The sequence below is a fragment of the Fulvia fulva genome, chromosome 10 (assembly GCF_020509005.1).
Source record: "Fulvia fulva chromosome 10, complete sequence".
In the NCBI taxonomy this organism is placed as follows: Eukaryota; Fungi; Ascomycota; class Dothideomycetes; order Mycosphaerellales; family Mycosphaerellaceae; genus Fulvia; species Fulvia fulva.
In genome coordinates this window covers 3932411-3954024 of record NC_063021.1, presented here as the reverse complement: position 1 = coordinate 3954024, position 21614 = coordinate 3932411, and the positions used below count along the sequence as shown (strand labels likewise).

The window sequence follows — 21614 nt, the reverse complement described above, 5'->3', positions numbered from 1 at the left end:
CATGATGTCTGAAAGCCTGTGACATATACTCAGCCCATCACCGTTCTGCAGCAACCGCTCAAAAACGACAAAGCAGTTTCCAACTATAGCCAAGGACGGTTCCCAATATGACGGTAAAGTCTCAGGAAGTCCTTCGTACATCACCAGCAGAAGACCTCTTCACCAACATCGAACCTCTCTGGAAGACGTCAAGAGATGACCAAGGACGAAGAACCATGCTGTTCCGGCACGCAGCGACGCAAGAGATCACGTCTTTCAGCGACTGCATAGAAAGACTTGGTCCCGATGCAGTGGACATCCCAATGAAACGGTTCCTGCACCGCATCGATACAACAATCAGCTGGCTCATGTTCGACCATGTCAGCTGGGTTCCGTTTCGAGCGGTCTTGCAGAGTATATGTCTGCCTCTCGTGGCGCTGAAGATCGGCTGGGACTTTTTGCGATTGAAATGGGAGGCTTGTGGAGCTGGGGATCGTGGTAGTCCGTGAAAGAAGCTCGGGTGCATGTCGCACTCGATAGTCCCCAATGAGAAGGAGGGCTGCGAAAGGCCCAGTGCACGTTGGCAGATGAGCAATACGTTTGGAGGAAGGACACAAAGAGGCGATTCAGAAGACACGCAGACTACCCTACATGATGTCAGAGAGATCGTATGATTGGAGCCAAGATGGGAGCAGGAAGGTGAAGGATGGAGAAGGGATGCGAGCTTTTAGCATTTGCCGAACACTCACTGGAGAAAACCCGCACATTCTTCCCACAAGTATTGTTTTCCAACCGTGGCAGGTTTCGTTGACAATGCTCTCCATCTCATCCAGCACCGTGCAGCCTTCAGAAGCAAAATTGACATCCTCCCATCTCGTCTGTACATTGAGCCCATGGACTTCAATCCATGTCTCAACGTCGCCGCTTACCGAGGACTGTTGCTTTTGGCTGCTTTGCGGTCAGCCATCATTCTCGCAAAGATGGAAGGAGGTTGTATCACCTTCGTGGTGGCTTCATTGTCGGACTCGTCGTTCTCATCATCTTCGCTTGCTCCCTCATCATCGGCGTCCTCTACTTCTTGCTCCTCAGTATGCTCTTCTCCGAACTCAGACGCACGAGTCGGGCTAGACGAGCGATCTTCCTGCGCCATGTCAATGTCTCCATCGCGGTCTGCAAGCCCGGGGATGAAATCAGGGTTGGTGCGTTGTTTCCGCTTTGGGCTACCGCTGCGCTTCTTGGACGAGGTGCTAGATGAGGTTGACCACCTGCCATTGATTGGCACGCCATTGGCTCTCTGAGCAGTCCGTAACTCTTGCAGGAGTGCGTCTCTGGGCTTGCCGTCGCGCTCCGCCATGATCCCGATGTCCTTTGAAAGTCGATTTGAGAGTTTCTTTTGGTTGACAACTTCGGCGCCGTGAGCAGCGTTGACGTGCTCTGCGACCTGTGTCATGGTCCAGTGCTTAGCTAGGCGGAAGAGAGCATCGTGGTGCAGGTACTTGATGTCGCCCGAGAAGAGGGCTTGGTGATCTCGCGGCACATTGTTTGGGGTGTAGCGGATTCTGGTGGGTGCGGTGTCCTTGCGCGTGGGTGTGGCGTCTTGATCAGCGGGCGTAATGAATTCGCGTGTGGGCGAGTCCTGCTGGTCTTGCCGCTCTTCCTGCTCTTCCTGCACCTGCTCTATCTTCTTCGCTCTCAAATACTCAGCGCCGTTGCATGGCGTCCAGCCAGAGACTTGCACAAAAGGACCCGACGGCTCCTTCGGCGCTGTATGGGTGTCTCGTGCTGGAGTGGAGGCTCTGCTTGGTTTCTCCTCAAGCATGGTTGAGGTAGCTGGATCGGTCAATGTTCTAAATATACTGCGTGTTCATGGTCAAATTTCGAGAAGTGGGAGTTTTATGAACCGACAGCAAACGGTTCCGATTCAATGGCAGTGCCTTGTTCCGCATGTGACTGGAAGCTTGTGGAGGGGTAAACGAGACAACTCGAGCCATCACGATGTCGACGGAAGCGTCTGGCCTTGACCGGGTATCAGTATTCATGACTGCCCGTGGTCTCGGCATTCCAGAACAGCATGTCTCTCATGTTATGCGTGAAGATCTCTGTCGGAGCAAGAACGCATCGGAACACAAAGCCATTGTCTCAACCCATATCGCTCCGGCAGTCATTCTCATACAATCCACTCTCGTCCCGGGCGCGTGCCATCTGGGCTCCAAGACGGTTGCCCTACTGACGGCGTGCGGCATCGAGTATGAAATCCACGGTCAAGGCTCGACTCGTCTGTGTTGCCGGGTGCCTTTCAGCGAATATGCACGGCTTGAGCCGTTCGTGCACATTTTCCACCTGATCATTGCCTTCCACCTGCCATCACGAAGGCTTCCCACATCGAAGTTCACAGAGTCTTTCTCGTCTAGCACGCGTTGTCGCTTCGTGGACTCGAGGTGGGAGATCTTGCTTCGTTGCTTGATTGCATCGGTCGTGGTAGGTATAGCCGTGCGGGAGGCTGTCTCGTCACATTGGTGTCATGGTCGGTCGATGAAGCGTCTGACTGTGCCTCCTCCAAGCATACCAAGACTGAGATGAAGTTGGCGATGCTTATCTGGAAGAGCCTCACGCCTTGCCCTCTCTTGTTGATGCTTGGCATTGATCACGTTGTAGCCACGCTGTAAGAGAGGTAATCGATCCTGCAGAGGTGCATCTCTTGTTTGACCACTGCTTTGCTCTCCCTCATTCTCCTCTCTTTCGACACGTTCTGTCTGATAAGAATGGAGAAACATCAAATTGACAAGGTACTGTAGAGAGCGATGGCGCGCCGAGCCCCACCAGCGACGAGAAGAACCTCGAACACGCTATATTGTTCGGCGATCTGCACGACCCAGATGCTGGAAAGAGCGAAGAAGAGAGAGCAGAAATCGTAAGAGAGTCTTGAGGTCGACACAGGAATCATCAGCTTAACATCCACCAGGACAAAAAGCTGCTCCGCAAACTCGATCGCAAGCTGGTCCCATGGCCAACACTCCTCTACCTCGTGTCCTTCCTCGATCGTACGAACGTCGGCAATGCGAAGATCGATGGCTTGATCACAGACTTGAAGACGACGGACGGGCAATACCAGGCCGCGCTTTCGCTCTTCTTCGTTTCGTACGCTGGCTTCGAACCACTTACTTACCAACATTCTGCTGAAGCGTCTGAAGCCGTCGGTCTTCAGACCTATCATCATGGTCCTTTGGGGCATTGTCATGACTTGCATGGGCTTGGTCACCAACTTTTCCGGCCTTGCAGCGGCGCGCTTGTTCTTGGGTGTTGCTGAAGTATGTTTGATGAAGTCAGCATCGTACTTATGAAGACGACTAACCAGCATGTGCTTCATAGGCCGGCCTATTTCCCGGCGTCACCTACTACCTCAGCTGCTGGTACAAACGCAGTGAATTCGGCATCCGTACAGCAATCTTCTTCTCGGCTGCCGCCGTTGCAGGCTCGTTCGGTGGTCTTCTTGCTGCCGGCATCGCGCAAATGCGAGGCGTAGGCGGAAAGCCTGGATGGGCATGGATCTTCATCCTGGAAGGTCTCGCCACGGTTCTGATTGGGGTTGCGAGTTACTGGATGATCGAAGATTTCCCTGATGACGCCAAGTCCCTCTCGCCGGACGATCGCGCTCGCGTGCTGAGACGGTTGAAAGCTGATGGCCAAGCCAGTGCCGAGAAGGAGAACTTCAAAATGGCCTATCTCTGGGAGTCTGTCAAGGACTGGAAGACATGGGCCTTTGCCATCATCTATATGGGCTGCGATGGGCCACTTTACGCTTTCAGTCTGTTCCTTCCGACTATCATCAGGACTGCCAACCCTGGAGTCACTAGCACTCGAGCAAATCTGCTATCAGTTCCGCCTTACGCAGCTGGAGCCCTTCTGACCATCTTCATCGGCTGGTACGCCGACAGATCGCGACGACGAGGCTGGTGTAACATTGGCGTCTCTTTCTTTGGCATAGCTGGCTTTGCAATGCTGCTCGGGTCCCAAGACCCTTGGGTCAAGTACGCTAGTACCTTCCTTGGTGCGCTTGGAATCTGTGAGTAGCCTGCGTTTCAATAATCGTACCCTCGCTGACCAGCTCAGACCCCTGCATCGCCAACACTATCTCGTGGGCTGCGAACAATGTCGAAGGCGTCTACAACAGAGGTGTTACTCTGGGCTTTGTTATTGGCTGGGGTAATCTCAATGGCATTGTGTCGAGTAACTTGTACCCAACCTCGGCTGGCTCTCACTACTCGTATGGACACGGTGTAGTGCTGGCTTATCTGACCTTGTTCTTGCTAGGTGGCAGTGTCGTGACCCATTTCGCACTGGAGGTCGAGAACAGGAAAAGGCTTGCGGGCAAGAGAGATCACTGGATTGAAGGCAGAACTGAGGAAGAGATCAGGATCAAGGGCGATAAAGTGTCAGTATCTCCGTTGCTTCTTGTCGTTCACATACTGGGTTACTGACTCGTCGCATAGACCAGACTTTATTTACGTTACGTGAGCGTGTCGATAGTGCATCTGGGAGAAGAGCGGTGGTCATGTCACGAGGCCGGTGCGATCTATTGGCGTTTTCTGGCCCAATGAATCAAGCTCCATGGCGCTAGCACTTTATGTCCGTGCTCGATATGAGATGAATGAAAATGCGCGCTAGCAACTTCAAAAGCGCGACTTCACGCAACACATCTCCTCTCGCCTGAAAAACCCCTCTCTCACCTGAGCAAGTCTCATCCAGCCCACACTGCGTGACCCATCGACATAGCAGCACGATGTCACTACCACAACGGAGAGATTTCATCCATAACCTGGAGGAGGTGCAGAGTGAGGAAGAATGTCCTATCTGCTACGAGGTATGTAATCGCGACAAGATATTGGTCGAGTCATAACTTGACCTAACGTCTTACAGATTGCGGTGGTACCGATCAAGACTGCCTGTAACCACATCTTCTGTCGCAGATGCGCGAAGAAGTGCTTCGCCTCGAAGAACACATGCCCATACTGCAGGACTAAGGTACGTAACACAGACAGGCACTTACATTGGCGCCGCATCATAGAGACCCACGGCATTGACATTACCCATGTTCCGCTCTGACCTTTCCCTCGAGCACAGCTAACTCTTTTGCTTCTTAGGTCTCAGCAGACTTGAACCCTGATCCTGCTTTCTTGAACTTGCACGTTCTGGGCTCGGATGAGGAGGAAGACGACTTCCACGCTGTCGATCTTCGAGACCAGGAAGGCCCAGTGTCTCTCAATGGTGTCATCCATCCACCTCCATACTGGATCTTGTGTCGAAAGCCTGAACATCGCTCGAGCCCAGAACTGAATGGCCCGCGGAGGATCGTCATCCATTCTTCGAGAATATCTATTTACAGGTATGATCCGGAGGCCGGTGGCACTGCCCCTCTGACCGGTGTTACTGAGAACCTCGCTCGTCTCGAGGTTGACGACCCGCAAGAGACGGAGCAGAGCGAGACTGAGAGCGAAGACCAGAACCAGGGCGAAGACGAGGATGACGTTGAAGGTGAAGACGATGATTCCGAGGACACGCATGATGAGGAGGATCGTAACGCTGACACTCGAGCCGCCACTACCGGGAACCTTGCTCGTCTCGAAGTGGCCAACACGCAAGGTACCGAGCAGAGCCAGAACGAAGGCGAAGACCAGGACCAGGACGCGAGGGAGACGATGAAGATGAAGACGAGGACGCCGAAGACGCGCAAAATGACGAAGACAGTGTCAGTGCTCAACGCGGCTACGTCGACAACGAGTACGGACACCTCACATGCGAGCGCCACAACTTCCATCTCGACGATGAGATCGACGAAGAGATCGCCAAATCTACGATCGTCTACCTGTGGGGATGCCAGCCTCGTGATCATGCCCCAGATCTTGACGGTCGAGTACTTCTCGACTACGACTCTCTCTTTCCCCGCGCAATTGGGGTCCTACTCATGATCATACCGAACCGGTTCACATCCCGCAAGGTTGAGATGCCCAAGTGGGCTGAAATATGTCTCCCTGAGTGGAAGACAATGGCGCAGTATCTGGAGTACAAGCTGAAGGAGCTCGAAGAGGAGAAGCCAGAGTGGCAGGCTCTTGAGTTTAAGGCTGAGCTGTACAAGGGCTGGCAAGAGGAGATGACGGAGGATGACAGTGATGACGAGGAGGGCGACGACGAGGAAGACGAAGACGAGGGAACTGAAGATGGAGCTACCGACGAAGCCGTGGCCGAGGTCGATCGCGACGTCAAAGAAGACAGCAGCGAGGCGGCCGACGTTGCCCCCACTGATGCTCCGACCAGTATCGAAGAGAACCCCAGCAGCGGCAAGAACAACGGCGAAACAAGCGACGACCAGCACGCAGACAACATGAACAACCACAGCGATAACGAAAGGGACGACGACGCCTCAAGCACAAGCTCAAGCTCTACCAAGCGCGGTCCACGGGTTCCAGTCTACAGCGCTCGGGTCGTCGCGTACCACGCCAGAGGATGCACATTCGAAGCGAACGTCAATCACCTCTTCGACTTCATCACCTACCTCGCGCAAAACCATTACGACGGCTTGCCGTACGAGAACTGGGGCCCGGACCATCTTGGTGTGCAGGAGATTGAAATTCCGTTCCCGAAGGAGGCGATTGTTCTTAGGACTTCGATGTGAGGTGGATGGAGAGACCTGCAACAGTCAGAGTTAGAGTACATGAGGTACGACGTAAGGAGATGGTCGAGTCCGCGTCGGGGTGTGAGTATCAGAGCGTTCGGCATCTTACATGGAGCTTTCGCCGACATGCGATGGAGGAGGGTCATAGAAGCTCGACTGCCAGTCGCAGACTCAACATTTACGCAGTGCAGTCAATTCCATACATCCACACCACCTCTCCACAACCCAACAACCCCCTCACCTCCCCCTCTCCCACCCAACAACCCTCGTCCCCTCCCACCCCCATCACCCCCCTCACAGCCTCCTCCCCCCTCCCCCTTCTACATCCTCCCCATCCGCACACCTCAAAACCTACACCGCAAGACCCTTCCCCCCAACCCCCGTCCTCCTCCCCTCCGCCATACCCCCCATAAGAAACTCTCCAACTACTGCACCAACCTCTCCGCATCCTCCACATTCCTCAGCCTCACCGTAACATCCCAGACCCTCACACCCCTCAAAACACCCACGTAATCCACAGCTCCCAGGTCCAGGCCTCTGATCTCGGTAGCGTCCATCGACGTGGAGTCGGAGGGAGAAGGGTTCTGTGGAAGGTGGGGGAAGAGGTTGTTAGATGCGGCCGTCGACGAGGCAGAGGAGGAGGCCGTTGAAGATGCAGAGGGCGTGGGTGTCTGTGCATGTGCATGTGCAGGCGGCTGTGTAGATTTGTTCGCAGAGTTCTAGAGGCAGGCGGAGGGGGTGTTTGGGTTGCGAGGGCGTGTTTGGGAGGGACGTGGTGGTGTTGTGTAGATTGCGTAGAGAGGTATAGTGAGAGAGAAGATGAGGTTGGTGATGGGTGGGGTTGAATTGAGGTTCTCCATTGGTCCGTTGAAGGTGAGTTGCAGCAGGAATGAACGACCCATCGCAATTCGCATGACGCAGACACACCGTCGATGTGGAACAGCAACAACAAGACATCGAGCGTTGAAGTCGTCATAGAAAGAAAGACTAATTGTACAATCAACACTCAGCACACTTCGACCCCCAAAAGGACTACTACCTCACTCCCTCTTCAAGATCCCGATGGGCAGACCAAGAAGCTTCGAGTTTCCCAAAGTCTTCTCGTTGGGATCTTGCTTCAAATTGTTAATGCTGTTCAAGCCACCCTTGCCCAATTGTTTGGTGACCTGGCCACTCTGCCTTTTCTCAATCTCCGCCTCACCACCTCCAAGCCCAAACCAACGCTTCAGGATTCCGCCCGTCTTTGGCAAGAAGCCCAACATCTTAGTTCCTTCGATGCCCTTTTCTCCTAGAGGCTGGTCGAGTGGCAGCTTAGCCTCGGCCTTGGCCGTGCGTTTCACGACCTTGCCACCCTGGACGCCGACGGTGAGCTCAGGTAGGGCAGCAGCATCGCGCTTGGGGATCGACAATTTGTCGAGCTGCGTCAGTCCAGGGAGAAAGTTGCCAGTTCCCTTGGCGTTACCTGGGCCCTTTGCCTTGGTGGTGAGTTTCTTCTCACCGAAGCTGCTGAGTATTGGCAGGTCTTTGCCGCCTGTGCTGTCTGCGAAGAGGTTGTCACCCAGTGGGAGGGCGACGGTGGCGGTGGCCAGAGCGATGAGAGCGAGAAACTTCATGGTGGAAGGTGATTTGCCTAACAACTGTCAGTACGCCGATGCGAGGATGAGGTGGAGGCAATGCGCCGTACCTTGGAGTCGTGCAGTGGGCAAGGATCAAAGTGTTCTTGATGTTAGCGAATGATTATCGCGCAGTAACTACCAGCTGTAAGGAGTGACTGTGGTAAGTGATGTGAGAAGCGAGCTGAGTTCCAAGGGATACGAAGCAACGCGCGGACGGAGGCCGAGTCTTATCGCCTCCTTTCTTGCCAAAGACCGCGATGTACAAGGTTACTCATCCTCACGGTCCGGCGAGTACTGACCGGGTCGGGCGCCCCTTCATTGTACCAACTGGGTCAGTCGTGGTCTGAAGCCGAGTCTGTCATTTGCTGTCGTTGTGGCTAGCTTCGTCTTCGGGGATGTTGAGTTTATACGCTTGGCAGAATTCTAGGAAGGCCCTGTTCTCAAGAGATTGTCAGCTTGGGATATGTCAACCTGTACCTTTTGACACCTTGCGCAGCTAGTAGAAAAGCAGCACGCGACAGGATAGATTTCCACACTCATCTCTCGTGATAACATCTACCACGGTCATTTCGGATCCTCAGCATCTCGGAAGCGTGTCGGAATATACGCCGCTTCGACAGCCAAAATATCCTTGTCGTGAGAAGATGTACCCGCGCGCTACCGAGATGCTGAGGATCCGAAATGAGCATGGTAGATATTATCATATTAGTCAATGCGTGCTTGTTGGTTGGGGTGCATGGCAGGCTGCACGGTGTTTCGTCCGATATGAACACCAAGCTGTGTGCACAGGAAGTCCTTCTGCCTGGTCATATGCGGCCTGTACGATGCAGCTGATCAATTTCTGTAAGCGCGTCCCGACCTGATGTGGTTAGAACTTAGAGCGCGCTGGATAAGGCATAGCTTGGCATAGTTGCGGTTCATCAACGACGAGGTACTGTCAGTGAGCGATCATGACGCTCGACCGCCTACGCGCAATGACAGCTGACGGCTTACAGTCCTACCGAGCACTCGAGGACATATCTCCAACGAGGCGCTTGCGTCCTTGTCCGAGCCTTGCGCTGCGCTCTTTCCTCAAGGTCACGGCACGGGCATCAAACATGAATGCGTCGAAGCCTTGATCGCTGCATGGCGAAGCAAGGAGCTCTGCCCAACTTACTCGCCGATGTCGTGTCTACCGGCGGGTGTGACATGTGATGGACCGGCTGGTGAGGTGCAGACATGTGAGGCGCGTGTCTCCCTTGCCCCCATATGATGCCGGACGTGTTGTTCAGACGCGGCTCTTTGGAGCATGGGACCATGAACAGGGTAAGTAGAGAAGTGTGGTTGTTGTGGCATGAGTCGCGAGACAGGTCAATCAGTCTCAGTCAGCATGCTTCCTTGTTGCTTCCTTGTAGGTACATGTATTTCCATCTCCAACAACGTCTCGTTCCCACCTCTCTTTGCGACTTCATGAACGCAAACGTATCGCCAGGCCGTCCAGGTGTCACGTATCGCCTGAAATATACCATTCGCATGCAGCGCGACCAGGAACGACTCATTACTAACGTGACTGAATTGGCAAAGCAGCATACTCTGCTTCTGATGATTGAGTCCCAGCGGAGAATCCACCGCGAGCCAACCAGACTCTATCCATCATGCTTACCTCCAGCTCCATTCTCACCATTTCATCATCACACCAGACATGACCCTACAACGTGACGAAAGTTTGAACTGCGCGACCAAAGTAAGTATGACGTGCCTGGCTAACCATTTGGTGACAGTGGCCACCTATGCTGCTCGCACTCGAAGATCCTACGCAGGCATACACCTCGACACGAACTATGCAGGGAGGCAGATATCATCCGCTGAACAAGAAGCAGCACCTAGCCGACGGCTTCGTCGTCGGCAGTCCTCCCAGAAGTCCTCCACGTGGCAAGCTCAGGGACAATGCTTCAAATTCTGGGCATCATTCAGCCAACAGCCACGCATGGACGTCCTTGACTGAACGCGACCATGGCCGTTCTGTCACGCAAGTACGCAACCATCGGAGGAGCAGCGCCGTAGGGATTGAGGTCGACGAGCACCTGCGACGGCGGAGCCTACCCAAGGACAGCGCCCAGAGCGAATCGGCGCTGTTCCAAGGCCGACTGGAGGCATTTCTCGAGACATGTGTGGAGCTTGTCGTTCACGATCAGATTGCCAAGGTCGTGACGAAGCATGTCAAAACCTCGCTGAACAGCCACGTGGCACAGAAGGAGACGTGCTGTGATGACTTGGCACACCTTGAAGAAGACTTGGAAACACTCAAAGTGTGTCAGCGCGACCTTGAGATGGAGAAGGCGCGAGTCTTTCAACGAGCCACGGGTGGCAGTATTTCTGATCTTGCTGACGTCGACGAACGCCAAGGCTACTGCCCTGCCTCGCCCTCAGCACAACTGCGAAAGGACTCGACGCAGCATGACCGATTTGATAACTATCAAGCAGCACAGGACTGTCCAGTCCAATGCGCAGCCGTTCTGGTAGTTTCTGCGCTGAGTTCCGTCTTTTATCAACGCCCATCGTCAGCGTTCGATGGTCCGCCTGCAAGTCCTCTCGATGACATCCCTGTCGATCGGTATCGATTCACCGATGGCAGTTCCTCAGGCCACGGCGGCATCGGAAGCTCGGACGACATTACTCGCAAGTCTGAGCTCATGCGGAGACCGCTGGGCGAGCATCTCTTCCTCCCGGGTGTTCAGATAGACAAAAATGCGACGATAGAGCAAGCCCTCGCCGATGCTCGATTCATGAACCAGCTTCTGCCTTCACATGCGATGGAGGAACAGCACGACTCTGCACATATCATCGATCGGCTTCTACGCCTTATCGCTGAGGTGGAGGTCGACATTCGTGCTCTTCGGCGAAAGTCGAAGCTGGAATTGAGTGATTTGGAACACAAGATCTTACGAGCGAGCGCATACCAATCGGGCAAGCTCATCGAGTCACTCACCAGCTTTGACTCCAAGCTGCGAGAACGACAAAACGCAGCGTGGTGTGGACTGATTGAGACTGCCTCCACGGAAGCGGGCTGTAATCCCACGGCGGCTCTGCAGTCGACGCTGTGTCCGGCGGGAGTGCGTCGTGCAGCAAGTGCCGCACAGCCAGTGCGGTTCAGAAAGGACCACCACACACGACCGCGAAGATCAAAACCCGATCGTCAGCATTCCGACAGCGCCATGGCAGTCTGCGGCCTGGAGAGTATGTCGCTCTGATACCACAGTATCCAGGTCTCGGCAGACATCGGGTCCATGCCGTATCACGAGCGCCAAGTAAAGGCAACTGACGGCACTTCACCTCCGCAAGCTTGACTTCGTCCTTTCCTGCTTCAGTAAAAGATCGTACGCTCAGATGTCAGGTTCCAGCTAATGTCGATACTGCCATCATCTCTCATCATTGGCGTCCACGTCTCGACTTCTGTGCTCAGCTGCACCGAATCGCCCGCAAAGCGGCCCACAATGTGGTACCTGGCGCCCTCGTGCTCAATGCAGACGGCATCTTTCCTGGCTGCAGCGGCCGGAAGGTTCACGGAGAAGATTGAGATCCCACCCGATCCTCTGCCAGGCTGATGAGCTATCACACCGAAGCGAAAGGCTTTGTCGGTGTGCTCTCTCCACCAACGCTTCGCTAGGGCTTTTCTCACGGCGTCTTTACAACGTTCATGGAAGGCTTCATCTTCTTTGCATTCGTGGTACTTCCGGAACATGTCGGAAATATGCATCAGATCCAGACCGGCCACCAGCTGTGCCTCGTCGATGTCTGCTTCTGTCGTCCAGCGGTACGCGGGTCCACTTCCCAAGGAGCCATAGAACTTCGACAAGACGATCGAGAGCTCGAAGTCGCAGATGTAAATATGCGAGTCAATGCCAGGTGTGCTCCCCTCGACACGACGGCGGACTGTGGGCTCAGCAAAGGAGAACTCATCAAGGAACCTGACATTCTCCAGAATGGCCGGATGGTGGTACCGTGCTGACAGTGCTGTTCGGACATGATCCCTAATCGACACTTCTGGATCCTGCTCCACGCGGTAGACTGGTGGTTCGTCTTCAATTAACGACATCAGAGATACATCCAACCGATCCGCCAGAACGCTGAGCTGCGCTTCAGCGCTTGAGGAGTTGGTCCTATTTGTCAAGAAAAGACGATCACCGCGAAAGACAAATGCTCGAATCGTGAAGGAGTAATAGCGTATCTTCAACAGCTCATCATGGTCCGAGGCTGCATGCCATTCTTCTTGCAGGTAGTGCTGCATGTACTCGGTGGGAGTCTCGGAGAGCCAGTGGGTATAGGTCGCCATGTTGGAGGTGGCCTTTACATGTCAGCCAGTGGAAGCAGGAGGAGCATGTGAACCCGAGTTGTTGGACCTTCGATGGATACAATGCCTCTCGAAGCAGGAGCATACCGCCCCATATCGGTGCCTGCGGTTAATCTCAGGAGTGGCAAGACTGCCCTGGCTTCCTCGTGGCTGTCGACAAGGTATAATAGAGTATAGTAGATATACAAAAGAAGCATACGCACAGAAGCACAAAACCCGCGCGTCAGAAGCAAGACGCAAGAGCGCTATGTGCACCTCCCCTCCCCTCGCCTCCACTCCACTACATCTTAACGCGCAGCAACCACCGTCATCACATCCTGCACGATCTGTATCCTTGATCACGCATGCACGCATCGTCCCCGTACTCCGCCATGTCCTGCCAAGACTGATTGGGCCAAGCCTGATCTGTAACCCGGAGGCCATACCTGGTCCACCCCCGAGCCAAGCCTTGGGGTCGGACACCTCAGCCCTACTTCCTCCGAGCAGATACATGTATGCAGGAAACGCCAGCCAGACTGGCTGGCGTTCGCGGCTATTTACGTGCATCGCGTTCTGGTGAGGAACAAATGCCTCATTAAGCGTAACGACCGACGAGCGCTAGCCATCCACCGTAGCGACGTGTGAGCTTGCGAACACTCGAGCGTAGGTGGTGGCGTCAGCGAGGAGGGAGTGGAGCTCTATCACCAGCCCTCAACTAGCCTTGGCGCCCGCTCTGATTGGTCAACTTTCAAGTTTTAGGGTCACGTGACCTACCGCACTGTGCCTGTTGGCAAACTCGCAAACATATACTCGTCGCTAACGCCTATGTCGTCGTATAATAAGCACTGTACGTCGGGTAGCGGTAGCGTGGATCGCACGCTACTTTGCAGTCTAGAAGGGTTGGTAGAGAGCTCCACTCCGCTACGCTTACCTTTGGAGGTTCATAACCGCCAACAGCACATTTTTCTTCCTGGCAGCATTTCAATGAATCCTTCCTTCCGATCCTTCCTTTATATGCAAGCGTGGCGAGCTCCACTGCACGATTGCTCTCCACGATTGCTCTCTACGATTTGCTTCATGTATCGAACTTTCTAGCGCGTGATGCCAGCGATGCCGCTAGGGCGTGTCGCCGTGCTGTACGGGTTTCTTGTATCTTATATCCGTCGGACGGAGAAGACTTCCCTAGCTCCACTCCTATCGATTTTGCACCACTTTCTGATGCCTTGCTCAATCCTCTCTCCCATCTCTCTACTCTCTCTCTACTGCCCCACCCAACTAACCCTAACCCTCCCCCCCTCCTCCACAACCTCCCCCCACAGCACACCCCTCCCCTCCCCCGCACCCGCACGCCACACAACCCTCCCCATCTTAAACGCCCCGACAATCGTATACACCTCCCCACTATTCCCCCGCACCTCCGCCGGCCAGGACGTCGTATCCATCTGCGTCTCCCTCAACCGATTTACGATAAGATTCCGCGGAGACGTGTTGCTGAGCAGAATCATGCCGTACCGGCCCGCATCGCCTGCATACCGCATTGCGCGGGCTTCTAGGACGGAGGCGAGGATGTGGTGCCCTGTTGTGGAGAGGCTTGCGAGGGGGGGCACGTGGGTAATGTTGAATTTGCAGCAGAGGGAGAGGCGCTTGAAGGCTGCTTTGAGGTCGAGGATGTGGAGTTGGTCGGATCGTGTAATGTCGGTATCGAAGGCGGGGGTCTTGATGCGGTTTTGGTTCACGTCGGCTTCGGTCGCCCAGCGGTATACCGCGTTGTTGTTGAGGGTGGTTAGGAAAGCTTCGCGGGTTTCGGGGGGGAGGGGGTGTGGGTAGAGGGTGAGGATGGCCCAGATGTGGAGGGTCTCGCCGGAGTGTATGGAGAGGGGTTCTGGTTTGCTGAATTCCATGAATTGGATTTCGTGCAGGAGGGGGATGGGGACGCGCATGGAGGCGAGGTAGTGGAGGGTGCGGATGCGGATTGGAATCGTGGCTGAAAGGAGGGGTGTTAGTGTTAGGATGTGGAAGGGGAGGGGGCCAGGGTGGTGACTTACCTACGGCCTGTTGCGTTGGGTGCGATGCGGGCCGATCAACGCGCACGATGTCGTGAGGGACAATCCATTCTTCCTGTTCTCCCGGGTAAGGGCGATCGCGCTGGTGGAAGAGCAGGACGTGGTCGCCTTGGAAGAGGTAGATGCTGATTTTGAGGACTGCTAGATTTTCGCCTTTCTTGGTGTTGAAGTCGGCGACCAACTCCTTGGGAGTCTGCAGTAGCCAGTGCTTTTGCGTCGCCACGTCGAGTTGCTGCGTGTGGTGATTCTGTTGTTGTGTCGCCATGTCGAGTCGCTGAGCGTGGTGGTTCTGTTATTGTGTCGCAGAATAATCTTCTTCTGGGTGGAAGTTGTAAGAAGATATTGCACTCACTGCCTGTCCTCAAATTAAGTCTCTGTGAATGTCCTCAAACTCAGTCGCGACCAACAGACGCCGTCTCACGTGCCATGTTTCATCGTCCATGCGCATCACATGCTCGCAACAACTGCATTGTGCCGGCTTCCGAGTCGCGAGTCGCGAGGCGCTAGCACAATTGTCGATGCCCTTAAGAAACTGCTGCCGCCTCCAACATCAGCTTAGACAATACAATCCCATTGACGCTTCCACCACAACGCGACAATAGCCTCCGTACGACACACCATTGACCACCAGCAATAGACACTGGTATTGTCTAGAACCCTTTCGGTAAGCGCAGATCTTTCACTCACTCAGTAGCAAACCCTGACAATAGGCGGCTGGTAGCATAAAAGAGCAGACTTCATACTCAATAACTTACGCTTCAACACCGACCTTTCAAATCTCCTCGAACACCACCGATTACTCCTCACCACCGACCACCTACCTATACACACAGTATCGCCACCAGTACAAGACGCGCCACATACTACACCATGGCCGACAACCACTACCACTGGCTCTGGGAGCCGATTCGCAACATCATCGAAATGCACGACAAGAAGCGCTCCAAGAAGGGCGACAACCGCGTCTTCACTACGTTCACCATGTCAGTCTTCATCTTTCGCGAGGGCAGACTCCTTCTGCTGCAGCCGACCGACACGCCCGGTTGGACGGTTCCCAGCAGGTCTGTTCGAAGGCTGGACAACGAAGGGCGTGGCTGCGAGGGCTTGGTCCTGCAGATGTTCTACGATGCCATCCGCACCAAGACGTTGGACCATATCCAGTTCATCGATCTGGCCATTCCCGATGCCACGAAATCGATCGCGGAGATTTCTGCCACCGAGCTGCACATGAACGTGCTGCTGTCGGTCCCTGAAGATTTGAGTTTGGATGGCGATAGTCTCCCGTACCTACCAGGCCAGTGGCAAGACCTGCAATGGGCGGATCACGCCACAGCGGTGTCCCTCGAAATCGAAAACCCGAAGCGCGAGCGCTTGCGAGCGGCCTTCCACCAGTACACAGCCATCGCCAACGCCCACAGACGCTTCGCTCAGGGCCACGATGCCACGCAGCTGTACGCCACCGCCTACAACTCGTGCAAGCTGGCGCGCGAGCTCAAGAATGTATGGTACGGTGGCGCCCGCGTCGATCATATCCTCGTGGCCGTCAAGACAAGGGAGCCGGAAGCGGGTCTGTTCCTGATCTGGAAGATCGACGACATCCTAGCCAAGAAGTTCCATGACGGTACGTACACCAAGGTGGTCGTCGCCTTGGGTTACGAAGGGGGCCAGTATCCGGAGGAGAGGATGAATCTGGTGGGCGAGTTCCAGCGCGGCTCCGGTATACTGAGGCAGAACATCGGACTGCATCTCATGCTGGAGGAGGAGGTACGATTGAAGATCTCGTGGCGGACATGGAGTCGCACTCTGTACTTCAAAGGCTCTGACTAAGGCATTGGAGCAAGCTTCGTGCCGTACTTTCGAGGTCAATCGGTGGGGATGGGGTTGGCTTTCAGCGGGCGGAGGGGCGGGCGAGTGGAGTGCTTCGAAGAGGAGACAATTTCGTTGGCACTGGGTCTTCCTTCATGCTTTGGCGCTGTGATTGAGACTTCGGACTGAGGCTAGCAATAGGCGCGTCAAGCAGAGGAGCGCGCGGTAGGATTCTGTAAGCGGCGGGCTCTGTGCTATTGAGTCTTGCTTCATGCTTGTGGCCTGTGATTAATGATTCGAATTGAGGGCAACAGTGGCCGCCTCAGGCACGGGAGCGCGCGGCGTGCTTCGAGCGGGCGAACGGTTCTTCGGCGTTGGAGGGGGCTCCAGACTGATATCGCGTCCGCGTTCAGTACGTATTGATGACAAAGAGTTGTTGATTTGATGGGATACAAGGTGATGTCTGCGTGAATGACGTGTGGTGAGGTCCTTCCGCGGGTTTCAGTGGGCTGACAAGCATGTCGCTCCGCCTCCACTTGCGCGTCTCCTCGAGCTCTCGGCCTTTTGTCTCACCACCACCTTCGTTCCCTTCGCATATGGCATAATCCACACCTGCCGCCATGTTCTCCGGCTCTAACTCATATCTCGGCGGCGGCCCCAGTGGTCGGCCTGGCCAGCAACAATACGGCCAGCCGCAGCAATTCGGAGGACAGCAGCAGCAACAGCAGCCGCAGTATGGCCAGCAACAGCCTCCCTACGCCCAACCACCTCTCCAGCAGCAATACACCGGCTTCCCGCAAGCTGGCCTGCAGCCTCAAGCGACCGGCTTCCCCGGACAGCAGCCTCAGCAGTTCCAGCAACAGCAGCAACCGCAACCGCAATACTCGGGCTTCCAACAGCCACAGCCAACAGGCTTCCAGCAGCCTCAACCTGCGGGCTTCCAGCAGCCTCCGCAACAGCAACAACCTCAGATCCAGGTCGCGCAGCCAACTGGGTTTCAGCAAGGCCAGCAGAATGCCTTCCAGCAACAACAACCTCAGCAGCCGATGCGACCCCAGGCAACAGGCATGACCAGCAATGACATGGCCAACTCCTTCCGAGGCATCTCGTCAGCACCGACACCATCCGCGCCGGCACCGAAATCAGGCAACAAGATCCCCAGCATCCGGCTGAGCTTCATCACGGCGCAAGATCAGGCCAAGTTCGAGCAGCTGTTCAAGAGCGCGACCGGAGGCGATCAGGCATTGAGCGGAGAAAAGGCAAAGGATCTCTTGATCAGGAGTAAGCTGGATGGTAATAGCTTGGCCCAAGTATGGACACTGTCGGATACCACAAAGTCGGGCCAGCTGCTCTTCCCAGAGTTCGCGCTGGCCATGTACCTCTGCAACCTGAAACTGACGGGCAAGGATGTGCCGTCATCTTTGCCTGAGAAGATTCGCAACGAGGTATCGAGCATGGTGGACATTATATCGTTTGGCGTGGGAGATGAAGGTCCAGCTCCGACTCCCAGCAGCAATGCGCCCAACTTCAATGAGCTTCCGAAGATCCAGCAGCCACAAGCGCAGAACCCGAGCAATCAGCAGCTGTTGACCCAGCTTACAGCGACACCGACTGGCTTTCAGGTTCCACAAGCGACTGGCTTTCAGCAACAACAGCCCACAGGGTTGCAGCCACAACAGACTGGATACCCTGGAGGCATGCCACAAGCACAGGGCTACACTGGACCACGCCCGCCAATGCCTCCTATGCCGACCGGGATGGGCCAGAACTTGTCTCCAGGCTTTGGTCTTGCGCCTCAGCAGACTGGGTTCGGTGGTGGTCCAATGGCCGCTCCGCTGAACGCACAGCCGACTGGACGACCAGGTCAGTGGGGTCTTGTCAATGCACCAGCTAGTGGTCTGCCAAACCTGCAAGCACTTCAACAACAGATGATGCCGCAGCCAGGTAGAGAAGCAGGCTTCACCACACAAGGTCTCCGAGGAAATGCCACTGTGCCGTGGGCTGTCACCAAGGACGAGAAGAAGATCTACGATGACATGTTCAAGGCTTGGGATGGTTTCGGTAAGGGTTACATAACAGGCAACCAAGCACTGGAGATCTTCGGGCAGTCTGGCTTGGAGAAGGCTGAGCTTGAGCGAATATGGACACTGAGCGACCCGCACAACAAGGGTCGGCTCAATCTTGACGAGTTCGCAGTCGCAATGCATTTGATCTATCGACGACTGAACGGCTACCCTGTGCCTAACACGCTCCCAGCCGAGCTGATCCCACCCTCGACGCGAAACATCGATTCGAGCATCGGCACGATGAAGAACCTCCTCAGTCAGGATGCGCAGACGAGGAAGTCCACGGGTGCTTTCTTGCAGCCACAGCGCACGGGCGTCAGCTACATGAAGTCTCGATCCTTCCAAGCGAACGGCACACCTGGTCGCAAGGATGCCACGGTCTTCAAGAACAACGACGACGATGTCGGATATCGCTCATCCGCTAGACGACGAGTGGGCGAGAATGGCAGGAGCTCTTCGCCGGCCCAGAGCGACACGAGCAGCATCACTGCGGACGAGATGAGCATCGACCAGCTCAAGAAGACGATCAGAGAGAAGCAAGTTCTGCTTGATGCCATGGACTTTGAAGACGAGGGCAATGCTGATGAAGAGGATGCACTGGATCGTAAAGATCGCAAAGAGAGTGAAGAGCTGTTTAGACGCATCCGAAGGATACAAGAGGATATCGACAGTCATCCAAGCAGCGCTTTCAAGACTGGCGATTCTGATGCGGAAAGGCGAGCGTTACAGAGACAACTTCGTGGTCTTCAGGATCGCCTGCCAGAGCTTGCGAGCCATGTGCGAAGGTGCGAGAAGGCCATTGCGGATGCTCAGCTGGAGCTGTTTAGACTCAAAGATGCCAAGGCAAACCCATCCTCTGCTGCTGCCATCGTCGGGACTGGACCTGGAGGCGCAGTGACTGAGAGCGATCGTTTAAAGGCAAGAGCCAAGGCTATGATGCAGAAACGTTCCGCCGCACTCGCTGGCAAGAAAGTCGACGATGGCGATGATGGTTCCGGCGCTGCCGCCAGACTCGAAGAGGAGCAGAGGCGCGTGTCTCGTGAGCGCGAAGACAACGAAAAGATGGTCCGCGATGTGGAAGAGAGTGTCACCGAGTATAGCAAAGGTCTTGAATCGAGTCTCAAGGAAGGTGGTGAGAGTGCCTCAGATGAGCACGAGCGAAGGAGATGGGACGACGGTCTGGGCGTCGAAGACGAAGTCAAAGATTTCATCTTCGACCTGCAGCGTAGCTCGAGGTCTGCACGTGTGCGCAACGAAGAGAAAGCGCAGCCTCGAGCAAGCGCGAGAGAGCCAGTGCAGGATGACAGCCGGACTAACACACCAGTGTCTCGAACTGACAGTCCAGCTTCGAGTAGAGCAGCGGCGTCGACACCTCAAACTTCTGGCTCATCATACTCCAGCTACCGCACTGCAGAAGAGCGGGCGGCCTTTATCAAGCAGCAAGCTGAACAACGCATGGCTGAACGACTGGCCGCGCTGGGTCTCAAAGCTCCGGCTAAGAGTGGAGAATCAGCTGCACAGCGCGCCGAGCGTGAGCGCAAAGAACGGGAAGACCGGTTACGTCAAGCTGAAGAAGAGGACGCGAAACGGGAGCAAGAAAGGCAGGCTCGTCTTCGGGGCGAATCTGTCGCACCTCCAACTCCTGCAGGTTCTGCTGGCAAGCCGAAGCCGCCACCACCTGCGCCAAGAAAGAAAAGGAGCGAGAGTCTGCAGGGTCAGGATCAGGCCAACTCTGAAGCCAAGCGTGCGGAACAAGAGATCAAGGAACAGGCCCTGAAGGAACAACAAGCGGCGATGGCCAAGGAGACCAATGACATGGAGTATGACGGCATCATGTTGACTGGAGATGGACAAGTGCTGACATATCACAGGCACGAGGAGGCACGACAGGAACGCGAGTTGCAGAAGCAGCGTGAAGAAGCGGAGGCGTCTCTGAAAGCACTTGAAGAACAAGTCAAGGCTGGCAAAGTCAAGAAGGCAGAGGAGAAGAAGCGGAGAGAGGCTTCCAAGAAGGAGGCGCAGGAGAAAGAGTCTCGCTTGGCCGCACAGCGGGCTGAGATTGAAGCTGCGAAGGAGAAGGAGCGACAACTTCGACTGCAGCTCGAGAGCATGGGCGATGATGACTCGAGCGATGATGACGACGTTGAGCGGAACACCCCTACAGAGAGCACGCCTACACAAAGCATGGAGCTGCCAAGAGTCCAGGAACCACCAAGCTCGCCCCCGGTAGCACCACCTCTGCCCTCTGCAGCAGCTCCTCCGCCCCCTCCAATGCCAGGCTCTTTTGACACAGGCATGCCGAGTCCAGCGGTGTCTGTCACGAGCCCACCGAGCGAGTCGAAGAATCCCTTCTTCAAGTGCATGAACCAGCAGCCGGCCGCATCACCAGCAGCAACCTCGCCTGAAGCTGAGAAGAAGGTCGACACAAACCCATTCCACCGCCTCACGCAGCAAGACTTAGTCAATCAACAGGCTCTGCCAGACCCAGCCGCACCACCGAGCCGCAAGACAGCCAAGCCTGCTGATGAGGATGACTGGTCTGTTGTCGACTCGTCAGACGACGATGACTACGAAGACCAACCTCAAGGCGGCTCTGCAAAACAGCTAGCCTCCATCCTCTTCGGCACCATGGCTCCTCCTCGACCTCTTTCAGCAATGGATAGCCCAACAACAGCGTCCGGACCCAACTCCCCAGCACCAGGCAAGGACCGAATCGCCAGCCCACCGCCTCCACCACCGATGCCCAACTCTGGCGCACCACCTCCACCACCTATGCCAAACATGGGCGCACCTCCTCCGCCGCCTATGCCAGACAGTGGTGCGCCGCCGCCACCTCCTGGCCCTCCGCCTCCACCGGCACTTCCAGCGGGACCGCCTGCTGGTGGTGGAGGGATGGATCGCAGTGGATTGCTGGGGCAGATTCAGGCCGGGAAGGGGCTGAAGAAGACTGTGACTAAAGATCGTAGTACGGCGACTACTGCGGGCAGGGTGCTTTAGGAGAGATTGAGGAGGAAGGTGAAGAGAGATGAGGGCTCGTGAGCTGATGTAGGGGGGAGTGTGGTGGGGTGTAGAGTTGTATAGAGATGATATTGTTGATAGATTTTG

At 55.4% G+C, this 21614-nt stretch overlaps 9 protein-coding genes across 9 annotated transcripts; 5 read left to right on the top strand and 4 right to left on the bottom strand.

Moving 5' to 3' along the window:
* Positions 1-904: 904 nt before the first annotated feature.
* CLAFUR5_12493 (uncharacterized protein) lies at positions 905-1798 on the bottom strand (the record flags this gene model as incomplete). Its single annotated transcript, XM_047911641.1, has 1 exon — positions 905-1798. The coding sequence occupies one exon, from the start codon at positions 1796-1798 to the stop codon at positions 905-907; it is 894 nt and encodes a 297-aa protein (XP_047767617.1).
* A 943-nt stretch (positions 1799-2741) lies between these two features.
* CLAFUR5_12492 (uncharacterized protein) lies at positions 2742-4494 on the top strand (the record flags this gene model as incomplete). Its single annotated transcript, XM_047911640.1, is given in 7 exon segments — positions 2742-2765; positions 2777-2890; positions 2942-3162; positions 3185-3287; positions 3349-4042; positions 4090-4411; positions 4470-4494. 7 exon segments carry the CDS (start codon positions 2742-2744, stop codon positions 4492-4494), a joined length of 1503 nt encoding a protein of 500 aa, XP_047767616.1.
* Positions 4495-4759: 265 nt separating this feature from the next.
* Positions 4760-6649, top strand: CLAFUR5_12491 (uncharacterized protein; the record flags this gene model as incomplete). The annotated part of the gene is made up of 4 exons (XM_047911639.1): positions 4760-4840; positions 4897-5001; positions 5121-5619; positions 5661-6649. 4 exons carry the CDS (start codon positions 4760-4762, stop codon positions 6647-6649), a joined length of 1674 nt encoding a protein of 557 aa, XP_047767619.1.
* Positions 6650-7689: 1040 nt separating this feature from the next.
* On the bottom strand, positions 7690-8262 carry CLAFUR5_12490 (uncharacterized protein; the record flags this gene model as incomplete). Its single annotated transcript, XM_047911638.1, has 1 exon — positions 7690-8262. The coding sequence occupies one exon, from the start codon at positions 8260-8262 to the stop codon at positions 7690-7692; it is 573 nt and encodes a 190-aa protein (XP_047767618.1).
* A 1772-nt stretch (positions 8263-10034) lies between these two features.
* CLAFUR5_12489 (uncharacterized protein) lies at positions 10035-11495 on the top strand (the record flags this gene model as incomplete). Its single annotated transcript, XM_047911637.1, has 1 exon — positions 10035-11495. One exon carries the CDS (start codon positions 10035-10037, stop codon positions 11493-11495), a length of 1461 nt encoding a protein of 486 aa, XP_047767174.1.
* Positions 11496-11608: 113 nt separating this feature from the next.
* Positions 11609-12577, bottom strand: CLAFUR5_12488 (uncharacterized protein; the record flags this gene model as incomplete). Its single annotated transcript, XM_047911636.1, has 1 exon — positions 11609-12577. The coding sequence occupies one exon, from the start codon at positions 12575-12577 to the stop codon at positions 11609-11611; it is 969 nt and encodes a 322-aa protein (XP_047767175.1).
* A 1365-nt stretch (positions 12578-13942) lies between these two features.
* CLAFUR5_12487 (uncharacterized protein) lies at positions 13943-14902 on the bottom strand (the record flags this gene model as incomplete). Its single annotated transcript, XM_047911635.1, has 3 exons — positions 13943-13975; positions 14041-14558; positions 14620-14902. 3 exons carry the CDS (start codon positions 14900-14902, stop codon positions 13943-13945), a joined length of 834 nt encoding a protein of 277 aa, XP_047767173.1.
* Positions 14903-15507: 605 nt separating this feature from the next.
* Positions 15508-16464, top strand: CLAFUR5_12486 (uncharacterized protein; the record flags this gene model as incomplete). Its single annotated transcript, XM_047911634.1, has 1 exon — positions 15508-16464. One exon carries the CDS (start codon positions 15508-15510, stop codon positions 16462-16464), a length of 957 nt encoding a protein of 318 aa, XP_047767395.1.
* Positions 16465-17063: 599 nt separating this feature from the next.
* Positions 17064-21506, top strand: CLAFUR5_12485 (Actin cytoskeleton-regulatory complex protein pan1; the record flags this gene model as incomplete). The annotated part of the gene is made up of 2 exons (XM_047911633.1): positions 17064-20329; positions 20381-21506. The coding sequence occupies 2 exons, from the start codon at positions 17064-17066 to the stop codon at positions 21504-21506; spliced, it is 4392 nt and encodes a 1463-aa protein (XP_047767171.1).
* Between the last annotated feature and the right edge of the window lie 108 nt (positions 21507-21614).